General features: G+C 43.4%; 1 protein-coding gene across 3 annotated transcripts; it reads left to right on the top strand.

Moving 5' to 3' along the window:
- Positions 1-1,244: 1,244 nt before the first annotated feature.
- On the top strand, positions 1,245-24,577 carry dcaf6 (ddb1 and cul4 associated factor 6). Of its 3 annotated transcripts, XM_071919728.2 has the most exons (20): positions 1,245-1,667; positions 5,602-5,663; positions 9,161-9,253; positions 9,586-9,771; positions 9,922-10,035; positions 11,226-11,361; positions 11,532-11,743; positions 13,655-13,748; positions 14,412-14,531; positions 15,512-15,877; positions 17,804-17,863; positions 20,067-20,262; positions 20,803-20,927; positions 21,043-21,382; positions 21,589-21,630; positions 22,360-22,498; positions 22,610-22,766; positions 22,893-22,981; positions 23,504-23,609; positions 23,859-24,577. In XM_071919728.2, the coding sequence occupies exons 1-20, from the start codon at positions 1,580-1,582 to the stop codon at positions 23,915-23,917; spliced, it is 2,784 nt and encodes a 927-aa protein (XP_071775829.2). In that variant the 5' UTR covers positions 1,245-1,579; the 3' UTR covers positions 23,918-24,577. The 3 variants fall into 3 exon arrangements, with proteins under 3 accessions (XP_071775829.2, XP_071775830.2, XP_078142187.1); XM_071919729.2 differs by lacking the exon at positions 17,804-17,863; XM_078286061.1 differs by lacking the exon at positions 21,589-21,630.
- The last annotated feature ends 58 nt before the right edge of the window (positions 24,578-24,635 follow it).

Here is a 24,635-nt window from a genome sequence, read left to right as displayed (position 1 = left end):
GTGCAGAGCAGCAGTCCTGCAGCTGGAGGGAGCCACTGATTTGCTCAAGGACACTTCAGCAGATCAAACGCTTGCCAACACGAGGCTTGAACCCACAGCAGACTCTCCTAATGATAAAGCCCTAAACCCGAGAGAACAAGAGAGAGAGAGAGAGAGAGAGAGAAAGACAGAGAGAAAGAGAGGGGTCTTTAATTATGCAAACACTAGTTGCATACGCTTAAAATCTGCTGATACTCACTTTGCAGTGCAGTTTGTGGGTATGGGAGCTGAATACGGAGCAACCCAGATCCACTACCAAAGACATACTGACACACACACACACACACTGATACAAGAGGAAGAGCATGTATTGTTACTTTTTTATTATGCTGTATTTTATTAGGTCACACTTTGTAATTTAATCTATTAATCTAACAATATTGTTAATTTTGTTAATATTAACATGTCAGGGAAAAATGATCCCCTAAGTACCTGGATTAATATGCTGAATCAGATGTCTCTGTGAATACAAGTCTTTATTCCTTACACATGTACATGGAGAGAGGACTCTAGCATATTAGTCATGCAATCGTAGAGCAGTCTCTAAGGAAAGAGGATCTTAAAACTTTCTTTTATACAGTGTAACAAACATCTTAAAAATAGGTACAGCGTGATTATAATATGTTCCAGACTAAGTTCCTCATAAACTGGTTTCAATTGATTCTTCACATACATACAAGTCTGCGGTTTAGACTGTTATAATTTTGAGTAAGCTGACATTTTAACCTCGTGATGCACTCTCACCTGTGGCCGTTACTTAAACTAGTAACTTCCCATCACCACCATCACGTTGCACACACACTTCACATGCTGTAGAGGACTCTTTTGTGCTTTTTTACTATGACATGGTAAAGACAATACACACAGTCTTATTCTATCCTAAAGTTATCTATTTCTATGTTATTTGTTTCCCACAAACATTAATTCCAAGAAAAGATATGAAATTCAAGTGAATTTAATCGAAATGTATTTGATTGAGACAAAGAAAGAGATAGTTTTTCCATTGAGTAAAATTACTGTAAGATAATGAAAAACGCAAATGGCCCAAGATTACCGCATTTGCTGAATTTCTGAACTTTTCTCGGGGCATGACAAAGACCTTCTAGTAATACTGCTCCACCCCGGCAGCTTCTCGTCTTCTTAGAGCGAGCGCACCTAACATCTGCCAAAATGCGTTCATCGCGTTGTTTGTGGTTATTGGGGTTTGGGACTGGGAGCTCATTATTATTTATTGGCTACAGCCGGACTGCTGTCTGCTAGAGAGAAGTAAACCAAGCTAGGCTAGCGAGGCAGATAGCAAACAACAGCAGGGAAACATACAGCGTTAACTCAGACTGAGGGGCAGCGAAGGGACAAGAGGAGCTGGGAAGGTTTTCCCAACAGCGATGCTAATGTTGGATATCGTAGCTAGCTAGCGCTGCCCCGACAGGGCTGGGACTGATCTCGATGGCAGAACCAAAACGACGATAAAGACGACATCCAGAAGAAAGGGTTAGCTTACAATTTCAATGTTATTATTAAAAAGCTACGCTCGGTCACAATGTCCTGCTCTGGCAACCTGGTCTGGGATGTAAATAAACGCTCAATTGGATACAACGATCCTAATATCATCAGGACCAACTACTTAGGTAAGAACAAAACCAGCCACTTGTAAGCTACGTGAACTCAGACATGCTCCAGATCCCAAACACAAACATTAATTTGCCATTGCATTGGTTAACCTTAGCTAACCCAGCTACAGGCTTTGTATGTGGTGGAGGATCAGATGGACTGACAGAAAAAGCAAAGATGATTTTGGTCCATGCTAGCTGTTCACTAGTTAACTGATAGCATGCTGTTTCAGTTGATATTCGTTTTGCAAGTTCAACAGCTATTCAGTGTAATAACAACAATCAATGTCATTCATGATGTTTTGGTGATTTTTAAATGCCTTTAAACAGAAATAATTCAGATCTGTGAAAGAAAGGAAGCCTGCTCGGTTACAATTACACTTTCTCTTCCAGAGCTGCTAGATATGTGGGATGGGATTAATATTTGATCATAATCCTCGACGCTGCTGGACTTTATAGAGTTGCAGAGCAAAATCACATTTATCTCCACATTCAAAGCTTCCATTGGTTTGCCCAGAAATTGCAGCATAGACTTTGTCAATATAGGTGGCCACTCGACAGATGCACAGCTTATGTTATGAGTGTGCAAAGGTAGCTGTGCCATGTGGTTTGAAAGGATTCACAATCTCTTTTCTCATTCAAGTTTCATATCCTCTTTTCTTGATTTAGAAAGATTAACTAGGACAAGTTCATAAAACTCACTAGTCTTGTGTATTCCTACAGGAATACTGCTCATAGATATCTGGCTTTCTGTCAGCACTTCTTCAGACAGAAAATGAGCCTGTCATTTCTCTTTCCTTTGTGATACAGCGTTGTGATGCTAGTCTGTTCCTGTGTTTGTTTTGAGAGAACACCAAACGGCTGCAGTGTAAACAGAGGACAGCACTGCAGGCATACTGCTAGACGGAAAGGTTTATAAGACTTGTAATGTGGCTTGTCCAACAGTGGGCACCTGACAATGGTTGAGTGAAGATTTAAAAGCCTATAGAGGTGGGGCAGGTGCCACAGGGATTTAGCTAGTGCTGTATTTAGCTTGACTGGGATGTGGTTAGAGCTGTCATTGTCTGTGGGCAGGGGATCCACACAGTGACCTGTGGGTCAGACCTGTTATATGATATATTTAGCTCAAAGGAGGGTGGGGGCATCAAGCAGGGATCTATGGTAAATCCCAGCCAAGACTACAAAGACACTTCCAGGGAAGCTGAATGAGCATCTCTTTATATCGTTCCTCTGGAGACCAATGCAAACGTGAGAAAGATATAAAGCAAAGCAAATGTATATTTCCTCTAGTAGGGATTCCCCTGCCCTTTAGAGAGGTTTCAGTGTTAATATTGCCATTGGGCTGGATTTTGCATGGTGATGCAGGAAGACTCCAATAGCACACAGGAGCCTTAATGAGCAAAAATAAGACAGTTATAACATAATATGAAGAGCCAACACCTCCTGTGTTAGCAACTGGCACAACATGCTTCTATTGGGGAAAAACAGCAGCAATCAAAAATGCAAAGGAAATATAATTAAATAATTAATAATAAATAATTTGCGTGACATTTTGACATTCAAGTTAGTAGCAGCTAGGTGTTTCATGAAACACTTTGATATGCAGGAATAAAATGTACTCAGCAGTCGGTGATCATCTTTTGATTTTGGTCTGTAGATATCACAAAGTTAGATATAGGGCATACAATAATAATAGGGCATACAGCTTTGTGAAGTTATCAACAGGAATAAGTTTCTTGCAGCCCTATTTTGGATGCATTGTTCCATTACTGACAAAGAAGTGCTCTTGTGTTGGCCTGCATTTTTTGCTATCAGTTGAATGCATTGTTTTATTCTTTAAATGCAACAGCAGTGAGAAACACTTCAGTGCCAGCTAGGTGATTGTAGGATTTGCTTGCCAGGGCAGTTGAGTCATTTCCTATAAGCCATCATAGGTGTTGGTAGTCTGTAGGGATGTGCTTTGACCATTTTAATCTGTTTGTTCTATATCATTGGCACTGAGCTGCAAAATTGTATTAAGAGTGAATGACTAATAAAGGAAAAAATTAATCCTTAAACACTGTTTAAAGAACGGCTGTTGACAATGTACCTTGCATTTCTGGGTTGTTTGGTGGTGTATTTTTCTTATTCCTATGCATACATTGAGATCTTTCCAGCCCAGCTACAATTGAGTTTAATGGCACAAAATTCTTCAGCTATCTAAAATGCGAAAGGCAGTTTTTAATGTCAGTGCCTCAGAATCAAAGAGATCAAGAGCTTCTTTCAAGACTCACCATTTTGCACTGACTTTCAACAATCATTCAGGGAAAATACATCAAAGATGATCCAGAGATGCCAATTTCTCCACCCACAGTAGCCTCAATAGACCAGAATGCAATGCAGCCATAAGACGGCTTGCGTTTTGAGTAAGGGGCGAGGTGGTGAGCATAGACACGCCCCCATGTTTATGAACCATTTGGCTAGCTAACTATATTTATGTGCCCATATGCCCGTATTTGATTGAAAGCAATACGCTTGCGCCCCTTCTCTTGGGATTGTTGAAAGGTATTCTGGGAAATGCAGGAAATCACATACTGAAGTAGAAGCAGAAGTAGATGAGGCAGGTTGAGGGAAAGTGGATACAACAAATAGTAAATTACAACATTAACATCAAAATAACTCCTGGAATGCAGTGAACGTCACAGATTGATGATATATAACGGTGTAAGAGTATCTGAAGGTGGATATTTCCTTTAGCAGCCACCCCCTCTCTAAATTAAAAATGACACCTCGGTTTCGGGCTTACCTGCTTGGAGCCGGTCCACAAGTCTCAGTGTTTCGGGTAGATCCTTTTCATTACAGCAGGTCACAGAGACATCTCAGGTGTAAATGGATGTCTGCCATAGTTCTTTTTTTATTGCCTTTATGTAATGTACACTTGGTGTTGGCCTCATGCTGTGGATCCACGTGGGCATCTGTCATTGTGAAGCTTGGAACATAAGACTTCCTTCCACCTCTACATGAATGATTTGTCTAGACTAGACCGGACTAGCCGTGGCTCACAAACGGTTAATGCTTCACTTTGTCAGAACCTCAGAGTTTTAAAGTCCTTACTTCATATATTTAAAGAACAACAAGCATGTACGTTATACTTGTTTCTTTTATTTTCTGTCTAGTTTAATACATGTTTATGAAAGGACTCTTCAAAGCCAGAACCCCAAGGACCATGACTTCAATATGTGATGCCATCCTGAACCTGCTTCTCTGACAATGAAGGGAAAACTGACTTTGAGGACAAAATGTTGGCCCTTTTTATACACTAGCGTTTTGGTTTATCACCGTTTTGAACTGAAAAATTTACCCATAACTCACAACCCCTCTACTGGATCTTACTGTCATCCTTTTGTGTCTTTTTCAGTTAAATCTCTATGGAGCTCTTCATCAGTGTGATCTCACATATTAAAAGGAGGAACAAATGTTTTTCTCTCAACTCATGATATTGCACAGAGATGTTCACTAAAACAACAAAGTGATTTCTAATCTTATTATTTTTTTAATGGTGACATTTAAGACCAGTTTGGTATTAACTGCTACTGTGTTATAGAGAAAACTGAATGGCCAGGTAAAGTGTGGCCTTATCAAGCCTGTTCTCCTGCATTTATAGTTTTATCTTACAGCAATATAATTTCTGCAGGGCTTTTTTTTTTTATTTCTCTCTCTCTACTCCGTTTCCTCTAATGGTGCCAGCAGATGCGAGGGAGGCTTCTCCTGGATGAATAATACATTACATGCTACGGAAATACTGAATGCAAATGTTTAATGTGACATTTAATCCCACTCCATGCTCACTTTGCACTTAACTGAAATAAAAAAAATAAAAAAACATATGGGCTAGCCTACAACAGATGAGAAATACAAGCTAGGAAGCTGACCTGGTAGGCTTTTAAAATTTCCCTTTTTTCTGTTTTCACAGGTAGAAAAGAATTTGTCCAGAGGCTTAAACTCGAGGCGACACTGAATGTACATGATGGCTGTGTAAGTGCCCCCACAACATGTTTCTGTGTCTGTCCTTTTTATGTGTTTATTTCTTTGAAAAATTGCCTGTGTGCGTCCTGTCCCTTAACCCATCATGTCACCTTTCCTCTCTCTGTCAGTCAGTGTGTGAAACGTTGGGTCTGACAGCGAGCAGAGCTTTGGCCTCGGGCCAAGCTGCTAATGCCTCAGAGAAACCTGAAGCTGACATTACAGTCACACGCCCAGTCACTCTATCACCCAGGCAATCACTCTGTCCGATACACCAGAACCAAAACAGCCACAGCATGGAAGTCCAAGGAGAGGCTCAGTTCAGTATTTCTTACTCACAACCCTCACAGTTAAAGGGGTTTTCAGGAATGTTTTTTACTGGCATGTTGTGAATACATTAGCTATTTAATCAATGTATAGGCAAACTTTAGTGGCCTGGGTTAACACTATGGCCTGGAAATGGATTAATGTTTCTTGCAGCAGCGTCCTCTTCATGCAGGGCCCAGGTCTTAAAGTAGTTCTCCAAAACTTTCTGTGCTCCTGCTCAAGCTGTCATTCCTTGTCTCACGTCAACAGTAAGTGATGGAGGAAGAAGTGCCCTCCAAAGTCACCACCAGTGCTGTTCTGACTCAACCCATATAACGGATGTATGATGTGTTTGCGCTGATGGCAATCGCATGTCCATCTCTTTCCATCTCAGCAGCCACAATAGATACACAAAGAAAAGCCGGGCTAAGAGGGTGGGTGGGGGTGGGGGGGGACAATGGTGGGGTTCTCATCCCCCGTTTGCAGATTCCCATCTGGACTTTATATTTTTAGGTAGCTGGTGACCCAAATCTAAACATCTATTTTCTATTTTTGTCAGTCTGTCATATTGGCCATGTTAAGCTGTCAAATATTTGTCCTCCCTGCTGTCAACAGACTCGATTTGCTCTCAGATAAGTTGTATCATGCTAGTACCTGGATGTTCTGAGTGTATCTATGTCCTCCTGCTGTCTCTGTGGCTTAGCGGGCCTTGCCCTGGTCCGGCCTTGGATAGGAGACCTGGTGATGCTGGTCTGGGTGTTGAGGGAGAAGTTAAGAGGCTTTAATTCCTCTGATCTATGAAGGAACCCCCCCATGCCCAGGGCAGAGATGAAACATCAGAGAAACGCCATTTGGATGTAGCAACAAACCAAGGTTCTGACCCTGTGGTCACTGAAAATCTCATGGCACTTAGAGATGGTAACTTTGATGTCCTGGCTAAGTATCCAAATGGCTCTCAGTCCATCATGGCCTCATAATCTATACTGATTCCTAATGAGCTTGATTCACTCCTTCTGTCTCCACTAGAGATAGAGGATGCTGAATGTTGCATGGCAACACATACGTGCTGCCATGCAGGTGAATGCCACACAGGTGATAATAGGAGATTTGACTAGACCAGGCCAGCTGTGTAAGATACAGCTGTACCAATTCAAACTTACATGACTGGGATAAGCTGTGTGTGTGTGTGTGGGGGGGGGGGTTAGGGTTAGTCATATTGCCAGTGTTTTGACAGGGGAAACCCAATTTGAGAGTCAAAATCATGAATATTGAATGAATCTTTTCTTTCTTTTACATCTTTCCTGCTCCCTACAAATCGTGCTCTGCCAGACTAGCCCCCCTCCCTTGGTGAATGTGGCTGTAGCTTATGCTGCGTTCAAGTGACGTGGGAATATTCATTGGAACCACTTGTCGGCTCTAAGCAGCGACTTGGAAGTGTCAAACTCATTTGAAATGCCATGAAACACTTTGATATGCAGGAAAAAATGTCAAATGCCATCAATCATGTCATGGCATCAATCATGGCATCAATGCCATGATTGAAGTTTTCTGTAGACCTTAGTTGCTCGTGATGATTATTCTCAGGTTTTTCACACATGCATTTAGTGACTGATACATTTTAAGTCTACTTTTTACAGCAAATCAAACATTTCAAAGTCAATCAGAAACAAAAAGTAGTTGCGTCTTGCCATTGCATTACAATTAGAATTAGTTAGAATCTTTTTAATTTACAGAAACACTGTCACTTCAGTGGTTCTATTTGGACGCTTTATATTATAAGGACTAATTAGCCCTATCTTGGCTGAAGGAGCCAACCCTGACCCCTTACCCTAACCTGGGTTCATATCCTGCGTATCCCCCAACACACACACACACACACACACACACACACACACACACACACACACACACACACACACACACACACTAAGGCACTTGTTGTTACTATGTCTTTGTTATTATATTATTATACTCACACTTGCTCATCAACCTAACATATCTGCTGATAGGAGGGATGTTCTTGCTTTACTTTTCTTGATTAAGCACTTTCTTGTTTTCATGGCACTCTGAACTGTTGATGCTTGAGGAATATTCACTTATTTTACTGTTGCACTTGTAAGTCGCTCTGGATAAGAGTATCTGCTTAATGCCTAAATTGTAATTCATCTCAAGAATGAGAGATTCACATCCCTAGTGGACAAAGTATGAAATGACATTTTAAGAAACATTAATTTGTGACTTGATGACTAAGATGTCGGTTGTGCCAGGTGGACTAAAATCTGCCTTTGGAAGCTGCAGCCTGCAGTGTTTGTTACTGGGCGTCAGGCTGCTGAGTGGACGGGTGCATAAAGACTCCTGACAAAGACTCAGACCTGTTGCGTACCAGAGTCTCTATAATGTACCATGTAACACAAGATATTTGATTGTTCTCACGCCCGTGTGTGTGTGGGTAAATAAAATCTTTCAGTTTCCAATGCAGTTTACCCCTTCCCCCTCCCTAAACAGAATCTGCCTGTCTGTTACTGTCCGTCTAGTAATTTTTAATTTCATAAAAGGAGGAGAGACAGATTTGCCTACAACCACTTAATCTAATACATTTTGTAACCTACTTCAGGTGATGTGCAGTTTCTCAGAGATTACAGCAAGCCTGAGTTCTTAAAAGCATTTTGTGAGATGGGGCAAGAGGACAGGCAACAAGGGGAATGAAATCCTTCATTTGGAGTGTAATTTGGTTGGTTGCACCAGCGGTAGTCTTTGGCAATGGAAAGCAATAGTTTGATGGTGAAACAGTGAATGTGGTTGCCACACAAATTATTTGAACCAAGTCTCTGAACTTTGAAGAATTTGAAGCAGTTGAAAATAATGAAATATTGATCCACAGAGTGATGGCAAACGGTGAAACTAAATGTTCTTGTGCTCTACTTTAGTTGCATTGATGATTGCAATTTGGTAACAATTTGTGAGTATAGACCGATGGTAATCTAAGGACAGATAATGGAAGTGATTTGTAATTATACACAACTCTATTGTGTAATCAAGGCTATAAACAAATGTTACAACTTGGGATTTCCTTGGTGATATATGTAAGTGCTCCGTTCTTCAGGGGTTCAGATAAATGATGTTCTATAGTACTTAAGCTGTACATTGTATATGAATTCTCTTAATGTTCTCTCTATATAATGTGCGGCCCTTTCTCCCCACAGGTCAACACTATATCCTGGAACGACACAGGAGAATACATTCTATCAGGGTCAGACGATACCTTTCTGGTCATCACCAACCCATACAACAGAAAGGTACATAGTAATTCATGTACACTGACTTCATTTATACAACTTCAGATATCATATAATTTGTTTATGGCGACACAAAAGGAGCCGTTTTCCATGAGTGAGCAACAGATGAGGCCTACTTTCTTGACAACTGAGCCACTCAGATGGCACTCAGTTGCGATGGAAAATTTTGTGTGTCCTTTTCTCAAGGAGGTTAAAAATGTTTTTTCATATGATTTGACTTGAAGAACAGCCAAATCAACAAACCTCAAAAGCTGGCAACAACACACACACACTCTACAAGCTCTCAACCAGCCTACTTAATCGGCCCCCTCATGTTTTCTACTCCTCCTCAGGTCAAGAAGTCTATACGGTCAGGTCATCGGGCGAACATCTTCAGTGCGAAGTTCATGCCCCACACCAACGACCAGGAGATCATCTCCTGCTCCGGGGACGGCATCATCTACTACACCCACACTGAAAAGAGCCCCGAGTACAACAGACAGTGTCAGTTCACCTGCCATTATGGGACGGCTTATGAGGTACTACTGAACAGGAGAACTGCTCATCAACCTTTCAGAGAAGCTATCCAGCGACCCACTTTCACTAGAAGTTGAAATTAGGCCTCTGCTTTTTTAACATGCATTTCTCTCCCCTTCTGCTGCCCTCGACCACCCTTGTTGTTTCGGCAGATTATGACGGTACCAAATGACCCCTACACGTTTCTGTCATGCGGGGAGGACGGCACAGTCCGATGGTTTGACCTGCGCATGAAGACTAGCTGCACTAAAGAAGACTGCAAAGACGTACGGTGACATCTGTGATATTTCTTCTCCTTTCATTTAGTGATTCGTCATGCATTGACATAGAGGGCAGGGTCTCTGTAACACTAATATCTGTTCACTCATTTACTACTACCCTCTACTTCGCATTCAGTGCATTAAAACTGTATATTACATAATAGGGGTCAATAAATTATTTTGTTTGAAGTACCAATTATTGAATAAGAAAGCACACTTTGATCAAAGTTTTTTTGGATCAAAAATGGGTCTCCTGTAAAGTTAAATGAGCCTGGGTTCATGGTGTTCACAATTTAGTTTGTCAACATGTGTTTCTTCATTCTCTTCTCCAGCTATCTCTTTTTATTGGTTGTTGGATGTGGTATTGATTTCATGTAATATAAGAAGCGACCCTCCCCCCCACCTCTTATATGACTTCGTCCTCAGTACCGCTCTCTGCCCAAGCTGCTTTCTGTCACTGGAGTAGTTCCTGGTGGGAGAAAGAGAGAGAGACTGTTTTCTTGGCCTGATGCCCAGCTGCGTCAATGGGAGTTGACTTGTTGACTGACGTGTGTGTATGTGTGTGTGTGTGAGAGTTTTTGCACTTCTAGGATGTGTTGCATCCTCTCGTATTTCATGCTTGAGATCAGTACCTGTGACGTTAGAGCTGTCAGAAGAGTTTCACCAGACAGCGTTGCCTCCATTTATCAACTATCCCACAACATTAATTTAGCAGCGGTGGATTCATCATCTAACTTTATTGCTCAACCTGCCCTAACTATTGTAACTACAGCACAGCTGTCCTTATATCATTGTATAAATATCCAAAAAAAGGCCATTCTTAAAATACAATTCCTACTGGCGCTGATCCTGGAATGGGCCAATGGGCCTCAGAAGCAAAATTACCCCCCTCCAATCCTGTACACACACACACACACGCGCATACACACACACACACACGGAAACATCTACAAAAAAACGTATACAGAAAATGCCAACCCGAATTACTGTTCAAGATGATGCAGGATATACAATAGATTAGTAACTTATACAATCATCAGTGGACCGTACTCGAATAACTAAACAACAAAGCTTTACCAGTGAGATGTAAACACAACAAAGCCTTACTACTCTCTTTGTATTGTTTTTGTTGGGACATAAATTGCTTTAGCGATAGCTTTTCATACTTGATGTCATTGTGTTCGCTTTGATTTCAGGACATCCTGATAAACTGCCGAAGGGCAGCAACCTCCATATCCATTTCTCCACTGGTGCCCTACTACCTGGCTGTGGGCTGCTCCGACAGCTCGGTGCGCATCTACGACAGACGCATGCTGGGCACCAGAGCTACGGGTAAACTGCACTGCTCGCCGTCCTCTTACATCACAAGTTTTTGTCATGTAATGGGATTACATTTACATTGCATTTTAGGCTTTTAGCTGATATTGTTATTCATGGCGACTTGCTTTGAGTACAACAGCAGACTTGCTCAGTGTCACACTGCTGCTCTTCCTCACCCTCAGGTAACTACATGGGCCGCGGGACGACAGGCATGTGCGTGAGGTTCGTTCCCGCCCACCTGTCCAACAAGTCGTGCCGAGTGACGTCTCTCTGCTACAGCGGGGACGGTCAGGAGGTGCTGGTCAGCTACTCCTCTGACTACATCTACCTGTTTGATCCCAAAGATGACCAGGCCCGAGAGCTGAAGGGCCCGTCTGAGGAGAGGAGGGAGGAGGTGAGCCACCACGCTGATTCAAGTGTTGTTTGAATAAATGTCTCAGTGAGTGCAGGGGTGCGATTTATTTTTTCCCAGGGTGTCAATCTTCTGGACACATTCAGTTCTAATAGGAGATTCATGTTTTTCTGCTTTCCTCCTGCTTGTTTGTGCAGAGTGGTTTTCCACATTTGTAACATCATGAGATATTGTTCCAAATCTTCCTTTTGAACCTGTTGCCTTACCATGTGGACAGTGGTGACGGTTGTGAGTTTTGGTACCTCTCCCAGCTATGGTTTAGCAGCTAACATCAGTGACGCATGCAGTTAGGTAGGGCTGCAGTGAGGAGCAGACACAGAGCAGGTCAGTGCAGCAGAACGGGCCACAGGGGATTCCTGCATGAGGGCTGTTCAACAGTTCGAGCCTCTGTCTGAAGCAGGATAAAATACTTACAAGTGCGTTTCAGCTTGTTTAGACAGTAAACATAATGTCTGAAGCTTTACCCGAGGGGCACCATATGTACCTTCCTCGTCTGTTTCCTTAGAAGGTAAACACACATGGCCCAGTGGAGGTTTTAATGCAGATAATGTCATGCTCTCTCCAGTGAAAGGGATGTTTATTGTAAACAGAGCAGGCTTTGTTTTGGCCGTCTGTTGCTCTAAGTGCACCGCAGGCATCACTGCTAAATCCGTATTGGCTGATGCAGTGCAGTATGGGGGGCAAATGACCCTGAGCAGTCAAGATGAGACGGGGAGGAAGAGGAGAGAGGGAAGAATAGAGAGATAATGAATGAATTGTCAGTAGCGGTCCAGATTGTCAGAGGAAAAACAAAATTGTAGCCAATAGAAGCCAATTCCCTCAGTCATGGAGTTCATTTCAATTCAGAATCTGTTAAATGTTCACAAGACCAAAATACAGGGAAGTACCATACCGTAATATATTATATAATAATATATGGAGTGAAAAGAGTTAAAATGTCTTAAATTGCATGTAACAAAAATGAAATTACAATGATTAGCCACAGTTTTGCATATTATTTTTGCATCGCCATGTATTTAGGTCATCATATCCATTTGGTTAAGTAGTTTGGAAGTCTGAAGTTTGGGTAATGAAGTTCTGCTGAGATTTGCATATCGTTGGCTTCAAAAGGGATGACTGCACCCATAATAACACAAACACACACATACACACACACACACACACACACACACAGTGTTTTACATCTGGCAGATGAATTGATGTCTTGACTGTGAGTGGGGGGCTTCAGGGGGACAAAATGTGCTAGATCATGGTGCCAGTGTTTCGAAGCCTCGTGGTGTGTTCAGCTGTGTCTAGATGCAACCACCACACACATTCCTTTCCAAATACAGCGACCGACGCAGGCAATGTTCCACCACCTCCCAAAAATAGTCCAGGCCGAGGTGTAGGGCTCCCAAGGAGAGTCTCATTACCCCTCTCTCCCTTTTACTCCACTTGACCCTGCCCTGATCTCCCCCTCTCTCCCTTTCCTCCACCTGTAACCCCACTTGTTCTCGGCCTTTCTGTTTCAGTCCTCTTGCCCTTCTTCCCGTCTCCCACTACTCTCTCTCTGATTCATTCCATTATCTCTTCAGTCTCCGCTCCTTTTCACCACCTCTCACTCATGTCCAGACCTGACGACGTTTCCTGAGTAAAGCCATTGATATCTCCCCCCCCCCCCCAGACCCTTTTCCTATTTCTGGCCCTCAGCCTGTTGTCCTGCAGAGAGGCATGGAGTGGAAAGTGAAGGCAACCTCGTGCAGCTAGAAGGGAGGAGGCGCTTGAAAGAGGACAGTGGCAGAGACAAGCAATGTTTTGCTTTGGCAGTGGGGCTATTTTTGACCACGCTTTGACTGACGGATTGCTAATCTTTCTGTGTGCGTGCGTGTGTGTGTGTGTGGTGTATTTCCACAGCTGAGGCAGCCCCCGGTGAAGCGCCTCCGTCTACGAGGTGACTGGTCTGACACCGGACCCCGAGCTCGTCCTGAGAGTGAGAGAGAGAGGGATGGTAAGAGGACAGTGAATCATTACCACAACTGACACGTACACAACACAGCACGGCTTATTTTAGTTTAACGAATACACAATCGATTCACCTTGTACGCAGTTTTTCTTCTCCAATTCTGTTAGTTGTCAGTCCGTATTACATTCAGTTGCGCAAAACAAATTGCAAATCACTCACTGAGTCATTAGTTGGTGGAATAACTGTCCCATTTAATTTCCGAGGGTCCACATGAGACCTGTAGTCCAACACCCATAGCAGCCTCTGCTGTGAAGTGGCATGACGGTGGCATGTGAATGGGATATTGTGTGATGTTAGAATCATGCCAGATATTGCCACTTACTGTCTTGTCTACCTATCCACCTTTTTCATGTTGGTATTAACATCATATTGATAGAGTGATATACATTTTAACTGACCAAAACTGATCTTAGGTTGTGTTCTTGCCTCCTATTTGTTGTGTTTGGGTGGCTCACAAAAAACAGCAGTTTACGTCCGTCTGCTCTGGCTGAAAAGAAGCCAGGCACAGCGCTTTTTCTGTTCTGCTTTCCGTTCGTCTTGCAGCCGCTTCCCACTGACTTTTAAAGTAGAAAAAGGTGGTGGCAATTTGGGGGGGAAGCGTGAAAAGTGTGAAAACACCTTTTAAAACATTTTTTTGCGCTCTTCTAGGAGAACAGAGCCCCAATGTGTCTCTGATGCAGAGGATGTCGGATATGTTGTCCCGCTGGTTTGAGGAGGCCAGTGAGGCTCAGAGCAGCAGAGGAACCCGGCCTCAGACACGACCCAGAGGTGAGACTTCAGCTCCTGTGAGCACTGCAGATCAAACAGGCTGTGCATTTTTTTATATTGAAAAGTGGGAGTAGTGTGCCTTTGTATACAGTAAAGAGGATGTGGAACCATGCTTGTGTCTGCAGGTCCTTCAAAAGTCTTTTGAGCCTTAATATGGTTTTTGATGTGTTGCTTTTTCTCTGTGCACTACTTTTCGAGTGAGAAATCAGATGTATACTCTGATACTGCTGCTGTTTTTCATTTATTGTATTCTTCAAGGGCCAAAGTCAGTTCAGTCAGTGACTGACGTTACTTCCCTATACCCGGGGGCGCTAGCGAATTTTGTCAGTGTCGTAAATATTGCTCTGTACAAATCATATCTATTCTTTATTGAACAGGATTGAAAAGGAAGAAAACTTAACTTCAGCTATAAATGTAATTTTCCACACAAATCCCATAATCCTCTTCCTGTATGCTGATGACTTTAGATGATGTCATGCTGGGTTCTTCATGTGTCTTTTACACAGACTGCTGCCACACAATATTGTACGGTTATCTTTTTATGATTGTAGGACGACATATACTCTAGTATCTTATAATAAATTCCATTGTTTTTATACACAGTGCTTCTGTGGATGTTTTTGCTATATTTACAGCAGTTAACAGTTTAGTTGCTAATGTTGACTAACAAGTCAAGTAGCTGTAGTTACTGTATTGCCCATAGAAGAGATTAAGGCAGCTGATCAACAATGGAGCCAGCGACCCAAGATCACATTCAAATATAATTATTCATTAATTAGGTGTGCGTGTCATCGCCACAACAGCTCCATGGAACTGTACAGAATCTTTACCTTTTTTTTTATATTCAGGCTTATTTTGGGGTTGAGATGTGTCTTACATTTGATTCAGATCGGCATTATAAATGTCTTAAAAAGTCTTCAGTTTAACTTGCAGAAACCTCCTGACAAAAGATAAACATCCATCTCTTTTCTTGTTTGCAGGAACGGCTCTCCGTCCAGAGGGGGCGTCTGCTGCCCCAGCAGCCCCGGCAGAGGCCCCCACCCAGGAGCCCCGTGCCCCAGACAGGCCCATGGAGACGGACACAGAGACACCTGCCACTCCTGCCGCCCCCACCCCCATGCCTAAATCCACTTCCTCCTCTTCCTCAGGGTCATCGTCAACAGTTACAGCACCTCCCCCCTCCAGCTCCTCGTCAATGGAGAGCTCGGCCCCTTCCTCCTCCCCCCTCACCTCCTCCCCTGACTCGGAGCAGAGGAGTCAGGCCGACACTACCGGGACCCCCACACCGACACCCACGCCCACGCCCACGCCCACGCCCACGGCCACCTCAGATCCTGCACTGTCAGGTAAGAGTCTTACACAAACGCACACACACCAGTGACCTGAATGACGGTTTGACAAGCTGCGTTCACCTGTGCACTTTTCACACAAACTGTCCCAGAAATCCCCATTTTTAACTCTTCAGTCCAGCAAGTAAGTATCCTACCTCTTCATTCTGTTTCATTTGTGGAGAGTTAGCTCGGTCTCATGTGTGTGTGTGTGTGTTGGAGCCACTCCACTCAAGCAGCAGCCTCACCTCACTCTCTTTTCCCTCAGCATCCTATGTCCTTTATTTCTTTCTCACTTTCTGCCCCCCCCCCCCTTCCTCTCCTCAGCCCCCCTCCCCCTTCCTCCCTACCTCCCCCCCCCTTCCTCCCCCCAGTCTTCTAATCCTGCATTCACTCTCCCTCTCTTCCTCTGCCTCTTTGTTAGAGTACGGTCCTCATCGGCTGCCGGTAAGTTTAGTGTGTAGGCGTTTGCAGAGGTTACTCCTGCTGGCCGACCCCCCAGGACAGGGTGCGCGAACAGCCACTTCTTCTCCTGCAGCCCCTGAGAGACAGTCACAAAGAGCTGCTACTACTGCCGCTGCTGAGACGCAACCTCGTACAGGTTACCTGCCCCCGCCCCCCCCCGACCCCGCCACGGCATCCCTTTCATACGGGCTGTTCGCCTGGCCTCTCCCCCCGCCATCCTACCCCTACCCCTCTTACCTAGGCATGGCAGAGATGCCTCTTTGTACAGAGAGGGTTTGGTTCTAGGAAGAGCTGATTTTTGCTGGAACTGACCATTAATCCCACAGTTACCCCCCTCCCCATTCGCCAAGAATGCACCTTGTCCTTATTAACCTCTATAGCTCTCACCTTATCACCTTTCCACTGTATGCTCAGTCCCCAACTCTCACTCCATCACTCCACTTGTTGCTTGAGTTTTCAACTGCAACTGCCCTGTTTGGAGTGGCACCAGCCAACATGGAGCTCTGCTTTGGCGTCCCCATGGCTTGTGTGGTTATTCACCCATGTCTGATGATGCTGTAGATGCACACTGATCAGCTGTCTTAACTAGAGTGTGATTGATAAAGGTCAGTGACACTGCTCCCATGTTAACCAGACAGTACAGCGCTCAGTAGCCACAACCGAGAACGTGCATAATTATCTGATTCACAGTGGTTTGATCCCACGCTGATGTGCGAATCACAGCTTGTTGAACAGGTTGTGTTTAATTCAGCCAGTGATGCATCTAATACTAATAATTCATTCACAGCCTGATAGGCCAGTGCTTGCAAAGTCTAAGTGAAAACTAGACCTCACTATCAGTTGCAAAACAGAGAATTGAGGCTACTGTTTGAGTCACATTTGTGCTACTATCAGACTGTTATTTCAGCTCATTTAACAGTATTTGTTATGAGAAAATCCAGAGCCTATTATCTCTTGAGGATTCAAACTAGTATTAGTACAAGTTCTAAGTAAAAGTAGTACTAAGAAATCAGAATTTTAGTATATGATTTGTATTTGCTATTGTGTTATACCTAGCTTACTACTGGCACTACTTGATGGTTGTCATACAGGTTGATTTCCCTGTTTGTATTACGTTGTAGGAATACATTTTCGTCAGCTCTCATTAGGCCTACCTCTGTCATACAGTTTGAAAGTAGGTCTGTAATGATAAGCATGTGTGAACGTGTCACCTGTTAAGTAATAATACCCATATATTTGAACTATTGTGTCTAAATTGAAAAACTGACGCTGCACTTATGTGACATTGTCTTCCTTGGTTTGCACAGCATTTCTTTATCAGATGAAGCTCTTCCTTTGGCTGGTTTGACAGCTCTTCCTGCTTGGCCTTGGATCCTTTCTAACGTGACTTTGAACTTTAACCCCTGTGTGCCCTGACTGTGTGAGCCCTCTGGTTTGACCTCTCTGTCCGATGTTTAGTCAGTGTCATTTGTGTTCCAGATTCCCCCTCGTCTGTGGTAAACAAACAGCTGGGATCCATGACTCTTGATGAACAGCAGGGTGCGTCTTCTCCCCCCCTGCCTCTTGCTTTCTCTTCTTTGCCCTCCCACACACAAACACTCTCACTCATACCTCTCCAGTCTTTCTTTGTTTTCCTCCTTTTTGCTTTCCCTCTATCCACCACTTTACTTTCCCATTCCCCCCCCTCTCTCTGCCCCCATGTGTGTGATGCAGCTTTTGTATTTGCATGGGACATCTCAGGGCTGTTCTGTTTTTTTAGTAACATACCTATGGATAGATAGAGCATGTCTATCTGATCCAAGTCAATGGCCCTGTTTATTTTTGGGAAACGCTAATGCCTACCAGTGCACCTTTGTTCTGTTTATGAATCTCCATCTCTGTTGGTTTTGCTTGTTGGTCAGTGGATTGGATTATATTTTGTTTTTCTCAAGGCTTTGTTCAGCTTGGAGCTTCAAAGAACATGGTTTATTCTTGTTATGTCCTGTAACTTTTTTATACAAATAATGCGTAAATGTATACGATGAAAACGGGGCGTCCTGGAGGCTCAGTTGGCACATACTATATAACTGTGGTGTCCTGTGTTCGAATCTGCCTTGGGACCTTTGGCGCATGTCATCCCCCTCTCTCTCCCCCATCTTTCCTTGTCTCGCTTCAATGTAGACTATCTAATAAAGGCCAAAAAATTCATCATCTTGAATCATTGGTCTGTTAGTTTCATAGTTATGGCTAAAAAAATGACGATTGTCTAATGGTGGAACTCCCAGATCCGGATCACCACCAAAATTTTATTAATTGTTCTTTGGCCCAACATCTACCTGGCCACCAGATTTAATGGAAATCCGTTCAGAAGTTTTTGAGACAGACGGGCAGACAAAGACAGACAAACAAAATAACATGAGTGAAAACATGACCTCCTTGGTGGAAGTAATAACAATTACAATTGCAAACACAGCTGCAGGTGGTGATTATGGGGTTCAGGCCCTAAATGGTAATGTCAAGGATATAAGGCCTTAGTGGTCAGGAGCAGTATGGGTCAAAGGAGAGACTGTTGCAACCATAGCAAGTTTCATAGTGGCATCGACGTCCATCCAGAGAGACTGTGACAGTTATAACATGTAGAATAGGCATCCATCACTGGGTCAACTTAGGCTTAGCAGTGCTGCCAATTGGTCAAGTTCTGACTGATTTTGAATACATGTGGTATGCATGTTCCAGATGGAGATCCTAAAGGCTTCATAATAATACTAACATTTGGTCAACCCAATTTCAAGATTTCAATTTTTGGTATTTGTGGTGCCCCCTATTGGTTGATTTTAAATGTTTTGATCCTTATGCTGGCTGTAGCCCATTGAATAGATCTACAAAGCTTTCTAATGATGGGACAGCTGTCATTTTGTTGAAGTTATCAGACATCTGGGAAACATTTTTTTTAAAGAACTTTGTCCATAGATGAAGTTTTGGTGGTGACCTGGCCGATGATTATGTCAATCAAACTATGATTTTGGAGTTATTACCTTTTTATAACAGCTGTTTTTTTTCACTTTTAATCATAGTGCCACCATCTGGCCAATTTGGGTTGTATTTCTGGAGTAGTACTATTATCTATAATTTTGCCAAAAAGCATTTCACACTCTAGCTCCACATGCATAATAGTTTTTACTGACAATGTTTCGGCATAAGGCCGCCTTCTTTCAAGTGAGATTTTTGTGCCAGTGGAACTGATCCTGGTATTGGCCCAGGAGTGAACTAAAATGATCCCCATCCCCTACATCTACTAAAACTAAATCTACAGGAAACACTGGTAATAGCCAACATTAATATTAGCCTGGTTGATCCTCCTGTGTATGACTGTATTCACCTGTTGAGGTGTATGGTGATACCTTTAGGGGCTTGGAGTTGGACTTGTGTCTTTTAAGTGTTTCTGTCTCACCTGTCATGTTGCTGTGGCTGGTGACAGTTTATTATTGTGTCCCTTACAGCGTGTGTGCCTTTGTCCACCCTGTCAGTGTCAGCTGCATGTTCCCATTGCCGTTGCGTGTTGTCACTCAATGGGAAGTGATGCAACAGAAGGTTGCATGTTTCCAGTGTGTTTTGCAAGATCCTAGTATGCAATGCGATTAACAGGAAAAATAACTCAAGACTATTCCCAAAATTATTGGGTTAAGCGGAACAGCCAGTATTTCAATATGATCATGATTCATTCTCACTTCCTTTGCCTCTCTCTCTTCCTTTTCCCTCTCAGGAGGACCAGACGCTGTGAGTTCAGCTCCGGCTGAACCTGGGTCTGTACCAGCCAGTGGGTCAGTGGCACCCAGCAGCGGCACTCCCACCTCCACCGGCACGAGTCGGCCCAGTGCAGCAGAGCCAGTCCTAAGCCTACATTACAGCTCAGAGGGAACCACCACCAGCACCATAAAGCTAGACTTCACAGACGAGTGGTGAGTGATCCGCTTACCAGTGGGAGAAATGTTTAGTAAAGCCGAGTCTAAATCTCACATCTCTCTGAAGTCGTGGTGAAAATCTGTCAGATAATTGGATTAACCTCCGCTATAGTTATGTTGTTGCATTTGAGAATATTTTGTTCTTACATCTTGAGAATATTTGTTTTTCTTACACCTTGAACACACTTAATGTGTCGCTTTTTGTGCTCGCTGATGGAAGTTCATTCATTTCAAACGAGAGAATTCATTATTACTGCATTATTGCACTGCAGATGCAAGTGTTACGTGTGTTGGATTTATTCTACTTGTGCGTTGATTATGTATGCGTGTTTTTTTAGCAAACTGTGATAATTTCGTGATGAATATGTTTCATCTTTTGCAATGAAAATTCATGTTTCATATAGTCTGTAACCAAGCTTTATCAGTTTAATCTCAATATGTTTGAGCCACGGGATCCTTGACTATAACTCTGCACATTGTTTGCATCATTATAAATGCATCATGTATTGGGTGTGATTGCTCTTCCTTCCTCTACAGGAGTAGTAGAACATCCAGCTCTAGAGGCAACGGAGGACCCAAGACATCTGAGCCTGTGACTGTACAGGGCAGAGAGAGTCTGTCGACAGAGAGCTCAGCCTCAGAGCGCTCAGCCTCAGAGCAAGGTGAGGAACCTCCAGTCACATGAGGAATAATCATGAGAATGTTGCCTTGATACAGTTTGGAAATATTGCAAAGTTCTTCCTAGTCCATACATGACCCCCCTTCTTGCTTCTTCAGCTCCATCTGAGTCCTCCGGCCAGAGCCGGCCCACCGCCGGCACAGACCCGGTGTGTGAGGCTTCCTCCTCCAGCGCCCATGGCAGCTCCTCAGCCCAGGCCCCGGCAGAAGCCTCCTCAGAGGGGGACAGCATCACTTCTTCACCCCCGGAGAGGAGCCAGCCAGAGGGCATGGAGGACACGTCGGGGGGCTGCAGGAGAGCGGAGCCCGCCGGAGAGGGGGGCCAGGAGGGAGGGGGGGGGCAGAGTCAGCCCGCACGGGCCAACCAGGACTCGGACGACAGCGATGACGACCCGATCCTCATCCCCTCGGCGAGGTTCAGAGGAGGACAGGGACAGAGGTATGGACCGCAATGTAATGCTTACATTACACAACTGGATGCACTTGTTTCTATGCACACAACCTGGTGAGCAAGAAAGCTCATGTATTTCAATGTTGGTAACTACTGGATTCAAATATTGCTCTTGTATACCATGGCATTTAAAGGGTGGGTATTCTGCATTGTTTTTTGTGATTCCTTGCCATTGACTATCTTACTACACATAGATTTAATTCCAGAGGATCTGCAGTAGGAGATAGAATGATCAGGTAAAGTCTTTGCACTGGCAACTAAAGCATCTAACCTGTCAGGCATGTGATATGCCGTCAAGAAACTGTGATTTGTAGCCAAGATTAAGATTTTGTGTTGGTTTGGCCAGTTCACTCACAAGTATAACTAATATACATGGCTAACTGTAGTGTCAGAGTGTGCCGTGCATGTGTGTACTGACACCACCAATGGTGTGAGCTGCATCATTACAACAGTGTTTTAAACTTGTTACGAGAGTTGGAGAATGAAGAATGAACATGTCCGCATGATTTCCTGATGGAAAGGAGCCCAAAAAAATAAAAATAAAAGATTTGATTTCCTCGATGGGATCTGTTGTGAAAAGAGATCAATTAATGTTTTGCATTTGCCATTGCAAACGTACTACATGAACCAGTGTGTGTCTGATTGAATTCAGCAACATTGCTGTCACTTGGTTAATGGGCAAGGCTATCCATGACGGAATAATATTGGCTTGATTCAGATGGGATGGAGGAGGCAGATATTTTACCTTTTTTAGTGGCTGCTTTCTAGCTTGGAGTTGTGTTTAACTGATTTTGGATGAATAGATCAATGGTAGCGTAATTAGAGGCTGTCTCACCATAGCTGTCAAGACTTGGCTCGGTAATAAAAAGAAGCATGGGTTTCACATTAGCAAACGTGATAGTTTGGGTTTGTTTACGTTTTGTGTGCTTTGTATATAAATGTATTGGCTGGCTTGTGTTCCACAGACGCTCAGCAGCCGCCCGCATCCAGGAGCTGTTTCGTAGGAGGAAGGAAAGAAGAGAGATGGAAGAAAGTGAGACCCAGAATATCCGGAGACCCTCAGTCAAAATGGTCTACAAGGGCCACCGCAACTCCAGGACGATGGTACACCTCAGGCCACTTGCATCAAAGTAGCTAGCGATTTAGAGAGACCTCAGCAGAAAGCCTCCGGTAGTTACCAAACTTGGAGGTGATTTTTATTTCTTTTATGTCTAGATAAAGGAGTCCTGTTTCTGGGGCAACAACTTTGTGATGAGCGGTTCAGACTGCGGCCACATCTTCATCTGGGACAGGCACACTGGAGAGCACCTCATGCTGCTCGAAGCCGACAACCATGTGGTCAACTGCCTGCAGCCGCACCCCTACGACCCCAGTGAGTGACGCTCTACGCCTCAAATGGCCCTCTGCCCCATGGTGATGTGATGGTGTTTAATATACCATGTTACTGGTGTGTGTGTGTGTGTGTTTGCATCTGGGTTCATTTTCTGCTCTGTTTCAGTTCTTGCCTCATCAGGGATAGACTACGATATCAAGATTTGGTCGCCCCTAGAAGAGTCGCCATCCTTCAACAGAGTCCTTGCTGACGAGGTATGACTGGCAAGATATTGAGTCTTTTATTACAGCTGATGGTAATTCATTGTGGAGACACTAGGTGTGAAATGGTGGGGTCTGGTTCAGATAATTCTCCTTGGCATAGGCCTCCACCACATTGTTTGTTGTTAAAAAGCGCCTGCTGAGAGGACTGAGGCCAACAGCCTTGTGGGTGGAGCCAGACAGAATCTGAGACTGGCTGTTTTAATGTATTAATTTAATTTTAAACACTAACTATACACCTATGCTTTTTATCTATAGATATCACAGCACTGTTAACTGATTGAAAAGCATGTTATGGTTGTTCTTCAGCTCTCTCAACATATGACAGACGGCCCACAAGTCCTTAAAGACCTTCTTTCCTTGGTCTTTTCTGTCAGGGCAGCTTTCCCTCCCTACATTTTTATGAGCAGAGAGGAAAAGTCTGGAGAGTTGTTTCTGTCAAATTCAAGCACCCCTCCCCCCGACACACACACACACACCTCATGGCTTTTTCCTTTCCTCTCCTCCCCTTTCAAGGTAATAACTCGGAACGAGCTGATGCTGGAGGAGACTAGGAATACTATCACAGTCCCAGCCTCTTTTATGCTTCGAATGCTTGCCTCCCTCAATCACATCAGATCAGGTATACACACTCTCACAGAACCCGGTTATTATTTATTTATGCAAATTCTGATGAGATTTGTGGCAGTTGAGTATTTGTGCATGGGAAACCATGTCCGGTACAGTAAGCCTCTTACTGTTACCACAGAAACCATTCATGATTAATTCTTTCAGTGGGTAACAGGGTAACATGCTCTGTTGTTTTCAGGTCTTTGTTTGCCTTCTCTCGTTCTGTCTCCCTCTCCTTAATATCCACCTTTCCTTCCTTTAGATCGACTGGAAGGTGATCGCTCTGAAGGTTCTGGCCAGGAGAACGAGGACGAGCAGTAGCCTGCTGACATTTTATTTTAAAGAAAACACTATTTCTTCTTGCTGTAAAGCACTTGAAAACCTGAGATTTGTACAAGTATACTGTAGAATACTTCCTTATGAAAATTAGTTGAATTTCTAGCCCCTCTGTTTTTTTTAAGATGACTTTCTTACTGATGTTTCTGTATGAGGATAAACTACATCTGTGTGAATGCAAGGGCAAGGAAGTCAATATATATTAAGTGTGAGAAAATTATGGTGGCTGGTGTGCAAGGATGTTAAGTGCAATATTATTTTGTTAGGAGAAAGTGAGCTTTGATCAGTGTTAAGGTGTGACATTTCTTATTTGTAGCACAAGGCAAAGAACTCAAATGTTGATGTACTGCACTGGCAGTTACGCATGTAAACAAGAACTTTTGATTTAAGTAAACCATACTTTTGAGTATGCTTTAATTTTGTTGTTGAAACAAAGCTGTGCTTCTTGTTCCCAAAGGGTCATGTCAACGAAATAATCTTTTGCCAAATTTGGAAAAATTTCTAAGCTAAATGGCATCTCAGAGATGTGTCTGTATATGGGTCTAGTAGATAGAGACCCATAATGACTGTGCAACTGGCCTCTCACAAGCAAATGAATGAAGTGATAAATTCATTCAAGAAATAAAGAACAATCTGATCTTTGCATATTGATTCCCGCAGTGATTCAAAGATTAAGTTGATCCTAGACCGACAGACAGGTCCG

This window comes from Centroberyx gerrardi, chromosome 10 (genome assembly GCF_048128805.1).
Source record: "Centroberyx gerrardi isolate f3 chromosome 10, fCenGer3.hap1.cur.20231027, whole genome shotgun sequence".
NCBI lineage: Eukaryota > Metazoa > Chordata > Actinopteri > Beryciformes > Berycidae > Centroberyx > Centroberyx gerrardi.
This window is presented reverse-complemented; position numbering and strand designations above follow the sequence as displayed.

Bases quoted from the DNA above. Each gene is read 5' to 3' on its own strand.
- dcaf6 (XM_071919728.2), top strand. From the start codon at position 1,580: ATGTCCTGCTCTGGCAACCTGGTCTGGGATGTAAATAAACGCTCAATT. The intron at 17,864-20,066 runs GTGCGTCTTCTC...TTTCCCTCTCAG, and splicing joins GACTCTTGATGAACAGCAGG to GAGGACCAGACGCTGTGAGT. The intron at 22,982-23,503 runs GTATGACTGGCA...TCCCCTTTCAAG, and splicing joins ACAGAGTCCTTGCTGACGAG to GTAATAACTCGGAACGAGCT.